The sequence below is a fragment of the Crinia signifera genome, chromosome 1, assembly GCF_055691185.1.
Source record: "Crinia signifera chromosome 1, ASM5569118v1, whole genome shotgun sequence".
NCBI classification, from domain to species: domain Eukaryota; kingdom Metazoa; phylum Chordata; class Amphibia; order Anura; family Myobatrachidae; genus Crinia; species Crinia signifera.
The window spans coordinates 300,979,046-300,990,761 of NC_139217.1; the positions used below are offsets into that span (position 1 = coordinate 300,979,046).

General features: G+C 42.4%; 1 protein-coding gene across 4 annotated transcripts in view; it reads right to left on the bottom strand.

The window, feature by feature from the left end:
* DMRT1 (doublesex and mab-3 related transcription factor 1) overlaps positions 1-11,716 on the bottom strand; it is a 100,828-nt gene extending 89,112 nt beyond the window's left edge. Inside the window, exons 1-3 of one of the 4 annotated variants that reach the window (XM_083186035.1) lie at positions 11,571-11,716; positions 5,617-5,862; positions 2,983-3,169 (exon numbers count right to left, since the gene is read on the bottom strand). In XM_083186035.1, the coding sequence (XP_083042161.1) occupies positions 2,983-3,169; positions 5,617-5,838 (409 nt within the window). In that variant the 5' untranslated portion in view covers positions 5,839-5,862; positions 11,571-11,716. Of the gene's footprint in view, positions 1-2,982; positions 3,170-3,422; positions 3,444-5,616; positions 5,933-11,570 lie in introns of those variants that run through there. The other 3 variants (XM_083186034.1, XM_083186036.1, XM_083186037.1) reach the window with 3 other exon arrangements.

Consider the following 11,716-nt stretch of genomic DNA (forward strand, 5'->3'; position numbering starts at 1 on the left):
AGCAAATATTCAAACTAAGGGCCTAATTCAGGTTGGTTTGCAAAAGCAAACTCCATCTTTAATGTACAAAACCATGTGCACTGCAGGTGGGGCTGATGTAACATGTGCAGAGAGAGTTACATTTGGGTGGGGTGTGTTTAAACTGAAATCTAAAATCCAGTATTTACTCTGCACAGAAACAAAATAACTCACCCAAATATTAAGGTGCCCATACACGGAGCGATTTATGTGTGCGATGCACACTCCCATGCACATTACATAAAGTATGTGCAGCCTGTACTTTTTGTACTAGATCACATCATGGTTGCCTACCTGACCCTCTCCTTCAGGGAGAACATGCTCTGTTCCTGGACTTCCCTGGTAATGTATGATTGCCATCACCTGTGGTGACACCTTTCTTATCAATTAACTAGCTCCCCACAGGTGATGGCAATCATACATTACCAGGGAAGTCCCGAAGCAATTTCATCAGTCCCACCTGCAGTGCCCAAGGTTTTGTCCATTAAACAATAAGTTTGCTTTTGCAAACTTACCTGAATCACCCCCTCAAATAGTACTTAAATAATTATTATTAGAAAATACTTCTGAAGGACATATAGGTAACTGGGACAGCATAATATAGCACTGGGACAGCATAATATATCACATCATATCTATCAAACTGCTTCTGTTGCACACAAAATGGCTGTTATACAGTACTCCTGCACAGCGAATGATTGCCAGGCTTTTATCCACCAAACAGGCAATCTTCTTCAGAATATTGCAGATAAATACTACATTACATTCTCCTCCAATTACAAAGAACATATTGCAAATGAACAGACTCTCTCTATAAACCACCTACTGCAATGAAACAGTTTCCACATTGCAAAATATGGTATGCGGTCACTGGGTAGACAATGTCTAGGTCGACAGTCACTAGGTTAACCACTAATGGTTGACAGTGACTAGGTTGACACTTTGAAATGGTTGACATTGACAGGTCGACACAAGTTTATGGTCAACATAGGCGTGGTCAACATGAAAAAAGGTCGACATGAGTTTTTCCCAGATTTAAAAAAAAAAAGGTGGTTCTTCATACTTTACTATCCAAGTGATACTGTCCATAGAGTGGGGATATAATAGTGTGCTGAGCGCAGTGAGGCGTGTAAGAGGAGGCGCTACATTTATACAGTGTCCATGTCGACATATGTTGACATAGACACCAAAACCTGTGAGAAACTCATGTCGACTTTAGTCATGTCGACCATTCGCTTGTGTCAACCTTTTGTCAATGTCGACCTTGGGTATGTCAACCATTTCAAGGTGTCAATTTAGTCACTGTCGACCTAGACCTTGTCTACCATTTATACCGTAACCGCAAAATACATTATGCTAACTGCAAGCCACATTCTTATGTCGCACAGAGACCTTATATGCAACTTAATTGCAAATTAACATCCATTTGCAGGTCCTATGTTACACAGAGACCCCTCCCCCCTTCCACACATCACCACCTTTCCCCCATACCACATACTACCAGTACAGTTTTCAAAACTAGTATCCCAATATTCAGGGGTAATTTCAGTTGTACACAGAAGACCCAACCAGCTAATGAACAGGGGCCATTTTTCCATAGAAGCAATTTACCAGTTACATCTTCAGAAAATTACACCTCACTCTATGAATATTTACTTGTCATGAAGCACTAAGGGTGTTATTACTGGTTCCTGGACAGCAGGAGCTACATAAAGAAGGGTATTCTTGTGCCAGATTTTTTGCCAGGTGAAAAAAAGGCAATTTCTGCCTGTTTGCAGGACAAATTAGATACACCCTATTCAATTTCAGTAACAATGTTTCACCTGGGTGAAAAATCCAGCACGTATAAACCGCGTGGAACAGAGAATTTGCTGTGAATGAATCCGCATGTTTTGGCAAATTTGCACCAAAGAAAAGAAAAGAACCAAAGAAAAGTGGTATGGCAAAAACAGCTGAAAACCCCTGTGATTGAATACTGATTGGCAAATCATTACTGGGTTTTTTTTTTTCAAATTGAAAAAAAAATGGCAATGACTGAATTCCCCCAAAGTCCCAAAACAGAATCCTGCTTAAGAACACATAGCTCTCATATGTCCTAAAGAAATATCTTAACAGGAAGCGGCAAATATGTAAGCAGCCTGTGTGCAGGTAATAAGGTAATTGATGGATTTGGTATGGTGTTTGGTATGTCAGGGAAGGTATTACAGAAAGATGCGGTATTTCGTCATTTGATATCTTTAAATAACTCCCATTCATATATAAACAAAGTAATATGCTACAACAACATAGCTCAGAACACGTTGCTATCCCTGCATTTAGTGTGAGAGGGCTATTTTTGAATAAAGAAAGGGGGAAATGTGGATTAGGTGGAAATGTTGGTTCCCCTGGAACTTTCCACGGAAATGCGGTCAGAACTGGTACGCATACGCAAACCCCCTGGCAGTCACCACAGCACATCGCAGGGACTCTGCATGTGCAGGACAATACACATAGGGGATAGGATCGCATATTGTAATGTGATCCTAGTGGTAAGATCCAGCCCAGATCGCACTCAATATGCAGTCCAGAATAAATGGGCCCCAATGTATTTCCATCATATCCATAGCCTCTTTCAAATACTAAAGCCCCATACACAGGGGCAAAGCGCCTCCGTGCTGAGCAAGGTGCTTAAGTACAGATCGCTTGGCACACATGCAATGCACTTGCGATGTGTGCTGAGTGATCTGTGCTGAGCAGCTTTTTGCCTATGCTGATAAACAAAACTGCATTCTAAGCAGAATAGATGGTACATGCACTGTCTATCTCTGCAGGCGATGTCACCTGCGGGTCATCGTTAAAGGGTGTATACATGGAGCGATCCGTGCTTCATTTCTCAGCAATGTAGTCAGATCGCTTAGAAATGGGGCTTAATTCGCACTGGGTATATACCCCTTAAGTACATTGACGATGTGCACTTGTGTTTACCTGAAGAGCTGCTGGTTGAGACAGGAGTAGCTGCAGTAGCTGCCTGGGGGCAGCTGTTTTCCACCAGTAGGCAGGAGTTGCTGCTGCCCAGCTCTCTTTTCACAGCCAATTCAGCAGCACTGGGTAGAGGAATTGGATGGCTTATTCCCAGTTCTTCTTCTTGGGCTTGCTGCCTTCGCAAAGCTACCTGTAAAACAAATGATTGAATGGTTAGTGACTAATGAATGAGATTGAGCTGGTATTTGCTGACTTGAAATTAGTATTTGTGTGAGAGGGAGAAAAATGCAACAAATCAGGGTTTAGCTATATTTGTTATATTTTTATGAATGCAAGTCAGTTTTGCTGACATATTTTGCATGTTTTTACACTGAACTGAGGGGGTTTTTGGATGGAAGTCAGATAGGACATGTGGATGGAAGTCAGGGAGGGGATTACAGTACCCTCATACTGGTAATAGCAGTAGCCGGTGCAGTAGCCTCTCGCCCCCGTCACCTCAACCCCTCTTGCCCAGTCACATCACCCATCACAACCCCGTCACCTCTTTCCCTCTCACCTCACCCTCTCCCGCCCCCTTACAATGTCACCTCCCGCCCATCACCTCCACGCCTCCCGCCCCATCACCACCTCAACCCCCCTGGTCACCTTACCCCCTCTCACCTTCACCTCGATCCCCCCTTCCATTACCTCACCACTTTACCTCACCCCCTTCTCACCCTTTGGCGCATTCACCGCTCTCTCACCTCCCTTCTCTCTCCAGGCTCTCTCTCCCCCACCCCATCTCTCTCTCTCACCTGTTGTCTTTATTTTTCTCATTCTCCCTTCTCTCCTATTTCTCTTCCCTCTGGTGGGAACAAAAACCTGGTAATGGGGATGCGGCCATTAGGTCAACAGCCAAGAGGTCGACACATGAAAAAGGTTGACATGCATTAGGTCAACATGGTCAAAGAGTTCACACAAAGGCCAACATGAGTTTTTCACTTTTTTTTAAGGACTTGTCCATACTTTACCATCCCAGTGGATGTGTAGGGGGGATATAATGGTGTGCCTGGTGCAGCGATAAACGGTGCTGGAAGCATGCGAGGGAACGCGGTACACTTATACGGTGTCCATGTCGACCTATGTCAACAGACACCTTTTTATGTCAACCTTTTGCTTGTGTCAGCCTTTTGAACATGTTGACATATTTCATGTGTCAACTTTTTTGCCTGTCGACCTGTACCCCGGTAATGTTTGAGAGCAAGTAAAATCAACCATTTGTTCCCAAACACTGGAAAATGGACAAAAATGATTGTTCACTCAAATGTGTTGAATCAAAGGGATTTAACCAATTTTTCTGAAGGACTATATTTTATTTTTGAGCATTACCTGATTAATGCATAGAATGAATCATTCCTACTAACATATGTCAGCAGTATTTCTAATTGCAGAATGCTGCATAACCTATTTCCCAGCTTTCATTCTGCATTCTAACTCATGCCTGTGTATATAGTTACCCTGGTTTTTAAATAGAGAAAAAAAATTCTGGCAACAAAATGATATGTCATAATGCAAATATTAAGCTTCTTTCGCATTCTCATGAATTTCTAAAGCTTAATTTTACTAAAGGGTTAATTTACTTAAGCTTCTAATAATCAAGAGATGGTGTTGCTCATAGTAACCAATCTGATTCTCTCTATCATTTTCTAGGATGCAACAGAGACATGATAAACAGAATCTGATTGGTAGCTAGGGGCAACATCATTCATTTTCATTTTTAGATGCTTTAGTAGATGTACCCCTGACAGATATTTCAAACAGTAGTATGTTTGTGTGGAAAGTGTTATGTTAAGACAGGAGATAAAGTAATCAACATCATTCCCTTATTTTAAATTCTTATATGAATAAGGAAAAAACGACATTATATACATACACAAAAACAAAACAGCAGCTCAAAGATCCTGATGGTCATTGGTTTTGCCACCCAGATGTAGAATGTTTATAATAATACAGTACAACAAGACATGCTTTGCAATTAATATTATCTCTGTGGGTAATGATTTAGTCAAATAGTAAATAAATGTTACTATATTTAAATGGAGAATTTTATTGCAAAGCACACACACACATATTGTATATACATACATATACAATGCATTGGTAACTGTGGTTGGTGCCTTCCTATAGATCCATTGTGTCCGGTCCTATACACCAATGCAGACAGGCAGCATCAGCAAAATAATATTCTTAGAAGATGCAGTATCTTGTTTCAACGTTTCAAATCTTTTATTCATTCGTCTTCAGGATAACATTATCCTCAAGATGAATTAATAAAAGATTTGAAACATTGATACAAGATACTGACTGCAACTTCTAGGAATATTTTTTTGCTGATGCTGCTGTCTGCATTGGTGTGTGTGAGTGAGAGATGTGGGTGTTCGGATTTACTTCACCAAACTAGCGCACATTTGAATATATCAGAGTTTATCTTATTGGCTATCTACCTGTGAGAGGTGATAGTGAATAGGATGCCCTTTTTCAGATTGCCAAGTAAATCTGAACCCACACATCTCTTATAACTAGTAATATCAATCTTAGCTCACAAATAGAACTCCTGATTTTAACTTATCTATATATATATATGTACAGACCATATACCTGGGCAGCCATGACGCGCTGACGCTCCGCTATCAAATTACACTTCTTGCACTGACAGTCCCTCCACATACAAAACCGCTTATGCCCCTTGAGTGGGGATGAATATCCGTGGTTTCGGCAACGAGCACACTTGGGCAACCGCGGACTCTTCTTCCCATGAACTCCTGTGGAGAGATGCCCGGAAATGCGAGGCTTGGTAAAAGGATCTTCATTATTCGGCATCTTTCTCCTTCAGAGGCAGAAAACCTAGAAGGATCGGTAAGGAGTGGAATGGTGTATGATTCACAGCGTACTTCTTCTGTCTAATGTGACAATTCTTATAAATTATTGTGATACTGTCTAAAACCTTTTGCAACATTTGGGAATGCTATGTGTTGCATGTGGGAGGGAAACATTACCTCTACAGCCCTCTCCCCGTCTCACACGCAAGGCCACCTAAATGAATGAAAACGGCCTTATACACTTTTACAGAATATGGAATAATTCTTGGTCAAATGTTTAAGTTATTTTTATAAGGCACATGAGAAAAAGAAAATATGGCTTTTATAAATTGCAGTTGCAAGTTAAACTGGGTGAACACTTAACCCTTTGAGTGCCAACGTTGCTCCCAGAGTTTCTTAAAATATCCGCTAAAAATGCAAGTGAGCGACATTGGCATTTTTAACAAATATTTTGAGGTTGTCTTACAGTAACATTGGCACTCAAAGGGTTAAAGATTTGTCTGTTGTATCTGTCTGGTGGGAACAAAAGTCTGATAATGTATAGGAGCAAATGACAATCAACCATTTGATCCCAAATCCTAGAAAATGGACAAAAACTATTTAACTAATTTATCTGAACTACCGTTGTATGCTTTCAAATATTTGGGAGCAAACGGTCGATTATCACTTGCTTCCATAAATGACCAGACTTTTGTTTCTACCACACAGTTTGGACAGACAGACAAATCTTTAGGCACTTATCTTAAGGCTGGGTACACACTAAACAATATGTTGCCCAATCTGGTGAATATACCCGACATAGGGGGCACATTGCATAGTGTGAACTCACTATGTCGCTGGTGAAGCAGGACAACGGAAGATATCACTAGTGAGGGCCAGGGGGGATTTAAGGGTCTGGCCACCCCTAGGCACAGCACTACTGGCAGCCCTCCCCTAGAGAAAGAGAGAGCGATATAGCAGCATTATTTTTGAAAATCCAAGATGGCCACAGCAAGCCAATCTCTTGGATCCGCTGCATGAGGCCAGGAGGAGCGATGACAAGCTCCTGAAGATCAAAGACATCATTGAAGTCCTGGATTGGTGGCGGACATGCAAAAGAGCTTAAAGGCCACCGCCCACCAGATGAAGAGAAGGAGCTTTGGAAGTCCTGGAATGGCAGCCACTAGCAGGTGAAGCACATAGAATCCACAGCGACCACACAATATAAACTGACATCTGTACCTAACGGGCACTGGCAAGGGCCACCATCAGCGCTCCATCGCTGCATCGGCAAGTGTGTATGCCAGCTTTACAGACGGGTCCCGTAGATGGTGATGTTGCGCTGGGTACACATCGTGTTCCCAGCTTAAGGATAAGCACTTTTCATCTTCAAATTATTAAAGAAGTTTTTGCTGTTGTTTGTAATAACAATACCATTAACATGTCCATAGGTCACTTTTACCTAATATAAATCAAATTTAAATATCTATTTTTATAGTTACATTTCCTACAAACAGCACAGAACTTTTTCCATTAATTTCAACAATCCATTTATTTCTATGTATTTGCCAGCATGTGCACTACATGCATCGTAACACTTTTACCCCCAAAAGTCCCATAATTATACAGCATAAAACAAGGTAGGATGATACCCTGCTATTGTATAACAGGCTGGAGCCTTAGAATACAAAGAAAGGACGCACAATGAACACGCTCCCTTCACAGTCTCATGTTAAAAAGCAGGAAGGTACTTCCTGAGACCCCTAAATTGTGTGTACTGAGGAATGTGAGACACCTGTAATGGTAGTATAAAAGGAGGATGAGAACATAAAACACGCCCCATGTTACCAAATCTCATTGTCAATAAAACAGCACAACAGTTGAATAAACTTTTATTGAACTAAAGCTCAATGTATTAAATAAAAATATTCAAGGGTAACCTGAAGAGAAATGTTCAGCATTAATAGCTCAAAATAGTAATGTTTTGTCTATAGTAGAAATGTTCCATAACTTTATCAAATGGGATTTTTTTCTACATAAATCAAAAGTTTAGTGCCCCAGATTTTTAATCCACTTTCAAGTTTCCTTTAATTCAAAAATGCCCTGCTCAGAGCCCAGCGGGATTAAAGCAAAAGAGGCAGAACCACCTAAACATGCATCAATCAATGCAACGGCAGTGTAGCTTCCCTGCAGGCAGCTTCTCATTGGCTAGCTGTGAGGGTGACTCCTTGCTTTTAACCAACATCAATTATTAATTACATAGATTGCATGCATTTTTATTGATGTTATGAAAAACTTTGAGTTTCTTTGGCAGCTGAACTCATGTCTATGCGGGAAATTAAATTAGGTGCAGGGTTTACACACTGCAGGATTCAATTAGCTGCAGAAACACTGAGCGCTAAACCCAAGACGGTGGATTATTCCTCGCATTATTCCTCGCAGGCTCAGGAGCACTTTCAGCAAATCTATAAAGGGTTAGAGAGCAAGGAAAATGCTAATGAATTGAGTAACTTTGGGAATGAATAACTAAATATGCCCTAAGTTTTAGTGCACAAACCTGTAAAAATGAACAGTGACCGGAAAACCACAGCACACAATGATTAAACATTTCTTGTTTACCCCTAGTCCTTAAGTGCACCATGCACTCTAATGGGTTTCTAGTAACTTTTGTCAATGCAGTAACAAGCTGTGAGCAACATGTAACAGTGAAAATAATTTATTGATTTGTTTTATTTATTAACAGTTTCTTATATAGCGCACACATATTCCGCAGTGCTTTACAGAGTATAGTTGAACATTCACATCAGTCCCTGCCCCAGTGGAGCTTACAATCTATGTACATGCAGACATTCTAGGGTTAATTTTGTTGGAAGCCAATTGACCTACCTGCATATTTTTGGATTGTGGGAGGAAACCGGAGTACCCGGAGTAAACCCACGCAAGCACAGGGAGAATATACAAACTCCGCACAGATAAGGCCATGGTGGGAATCGAACCCATGACCTCAGCACTGTGAGGCAGCAATGCTAACCATTACACCACCCGTGATGCCCCCGTGTGAACAAAAAGACACCCTCGCACCTCTTGTCATCAGGTTTGGGACTTTAGCTTCTCTACTCAATTCCATTTGAGAACGTGCTACATGTTCTGGAATTAAGTTATCACCTTTATTTTTTTATTTTTCAACTTGAATAAACTTTGTTATTGTTTTTTCCTGAGAGTTTTGTATCCGATGGATTTTTTTTATTGTGGAATAAATTTATGTAATTTATGCATACTTACCTACCTGACCCTCTCCATGCGGGAGAAAATGCTCTGTTTCTGGACTTCCCTGGTAATGTATGATTGCCAACACCTGCAAGGAGCTAGATAAAGGTGTTTCACCACAGGTGATGGCAATCATACATTACCAGGGAAGCCCAGGAACAGAGCATTTTCTCCCGCATGGAGAGGGTCAGGTAGGCAAGTATGAATTTATGCACACCACTGGACGCATTCCATTACTGTGTATGGAGTAGTAAAGCCAGTTTGGATATTGCTGTGGAGGAACCACACAAAAATACCTTTGATGCACATAGTGTGGTTACATAAATCATTGAAGACTGGGGATTATTCTGGCTGATTCGCAAGGCTGCAAATTTGGGACAGCAGGGAGCATGCTATGACCTGCAGGGTGGTGGGGGTCAAATTGACAGGAGGGAGCAGGGGTAGACTGTCACCTGCAGGGGAGTGGCGGCAGCACAGGAGGGGGGGGGGGGTTACAGGCACAGGAGGGAGCAGGGAGTAGACTATCACCTGCAGGGGTGAGGGGAGGGGTCCATAGGCACAAGACAGAGCAGGTGGTAGGCTGTCACTTGCAGTGGCAGGGCGATGGAGGACACAGGAGAGGGTTGCAGACAGGCCTGTGAACAGCAGAAGCCACACTGCAAGTGAAGGATCTGCAGGTCATATAACCTCAGCGTGAGTCCGGCAGTTGCGAACAGCACCCTCTAGTGTGGGGCACTGCTGCCTTTCCTTTTACGCCGCATCCTGGCCTCCATCCCTCCCTCTGACCCATGAACTAAAATCACTGCGGCATCGCAGTGATCATTGTTTTTTGTTAAAGGAAAAAGGGTGAAGTGGATTACTTACTGGGCCCTCTGCCCCCCCCCCCCCCCCAAGCTGAAGGGCCCCATAGCAGTTCCACCCATTGCACCCTCCATTGTTATACCACTGTTGAGGACACAGTAAGCCTAATGCCGGATTAATGCAGGCATTTTGGATAACTTCCATGGATTGTGTACTCCACCCTGACAAGGTACCAGATGAGGCAGCCATTTTACGCTCACCTTGAGTGGAATAGATTACCTCTAGAAGAAATTACACAAAATGGGTGATTTCAGTGTAGACTCAGATCCATGTATTTTTCCTCCATCCATAAGTGCACCAGATGAGGCAGCCATGTTGAGCGCACTATGAAGTTAACACTGTAGGAGGTGAGCCATACAAGGGCCCAAATGCAGATACTGGAAAGCAAATAGTTCTGTAGTAGTAGTATGATATCATACATTACCAGGGAAGCCCGGGAACAGAGCATTTTCTCCCTGAAGGAGAGGGTCAGGTTGGCAACTATGCTATATAGGTGTCTCTAAACTGTGAACGCTGGAGAAAACATATGTTAGTTGGTTACCGAATGATTTCTTCCCACCAGCAAATAGATTATGTAAATCATCGATTCTCAGCCGTGCGGGGGGGGTCCATGCGAGTGGGGGGGGGGGGTAGGGGGGCGGCCGGCACCGCTTGATGGACTCGCAAGGTCAGCCTTGCGAGTGAATCACATTAAAGTTCAAAGTGTGGCTATTGCCACAGTAAATAGCGGGGGTAAAAACAATGCCTACAATTGGTTTGACCCCTTATTTGCACTTCAATTAGAAAAATACATATGTATTTACTTTTTTTGTGGAATTTTGCAATAAATGAGCAATCATTATTTATTTTTTTGTATATTTGTTTATCTTTTTTTTATATATATTTGCTTACTTAAATGAATTACTAAGTGAAATGATATATGCATCCAAAAACGCAAACTGCATTTGGAAATGTGGCTGATCTTGACATGGATGTCACATTCGTGTTCCAGATCAATTCACCAAGACAATCAGAGGTGGAGACAGGTGATTACCAGTGGATCTCCACAATCAATGTTCATCAGTTGTGTAAGCATCTTCCTGGTCTTAGACTCTACAGCAGCAGTATTTTTAGTATGGTGAAGGTTAGCTGGAATGCGAGGTACCTTGATGAATACCCTTTTGTATTTTTATGTTTCTGTGGACTTTACCAGTAAGCCATGACTTGAAGTTGTGCAAATGCCGAATAACTTTAATATGAGTAATTAAAATGAAGTTTCTTATGGGACAACTGCATACTTAGCTCGCCATACTCTTCTGCAGCTCCCCAACAAACACATGCACCTGGGACCATCAGATCCCAGACACTGTATCAGCCATTACATTACATTCATTCAGCAGGCCCAGCAGCATGGCAGCAATAAGATGGCTGCAGGGCTGGGAGGATGCTAAGCTCACACCACTAACATCCACCAACCTTCATACCCGGTGACGTCTCAGTATTAGTAGACGCTGCAAACGTGCCCACCATACAGTAACTATTACCAGTCTCTGCAGAGTTTGTTCATGTGTCTGGCCAATATACTGTACAGCTGCGGCTTGACACAGGTGTGCAGGGAACCCAGCTTCTGTGGTCCGTACTACTTACCAGGCGCCAGAGGGCAAATGAAGGCGATGGCGGCGTCCAGAGAGGCAGCTAGTAGCTACCTACTTGTGCTGTAGCGCTAGGCTGCTAGCAGTACGCGCCTCCGCCCGCCTAATTCTGCCGCGCAGTGCGCACACTGACTTGTGCCC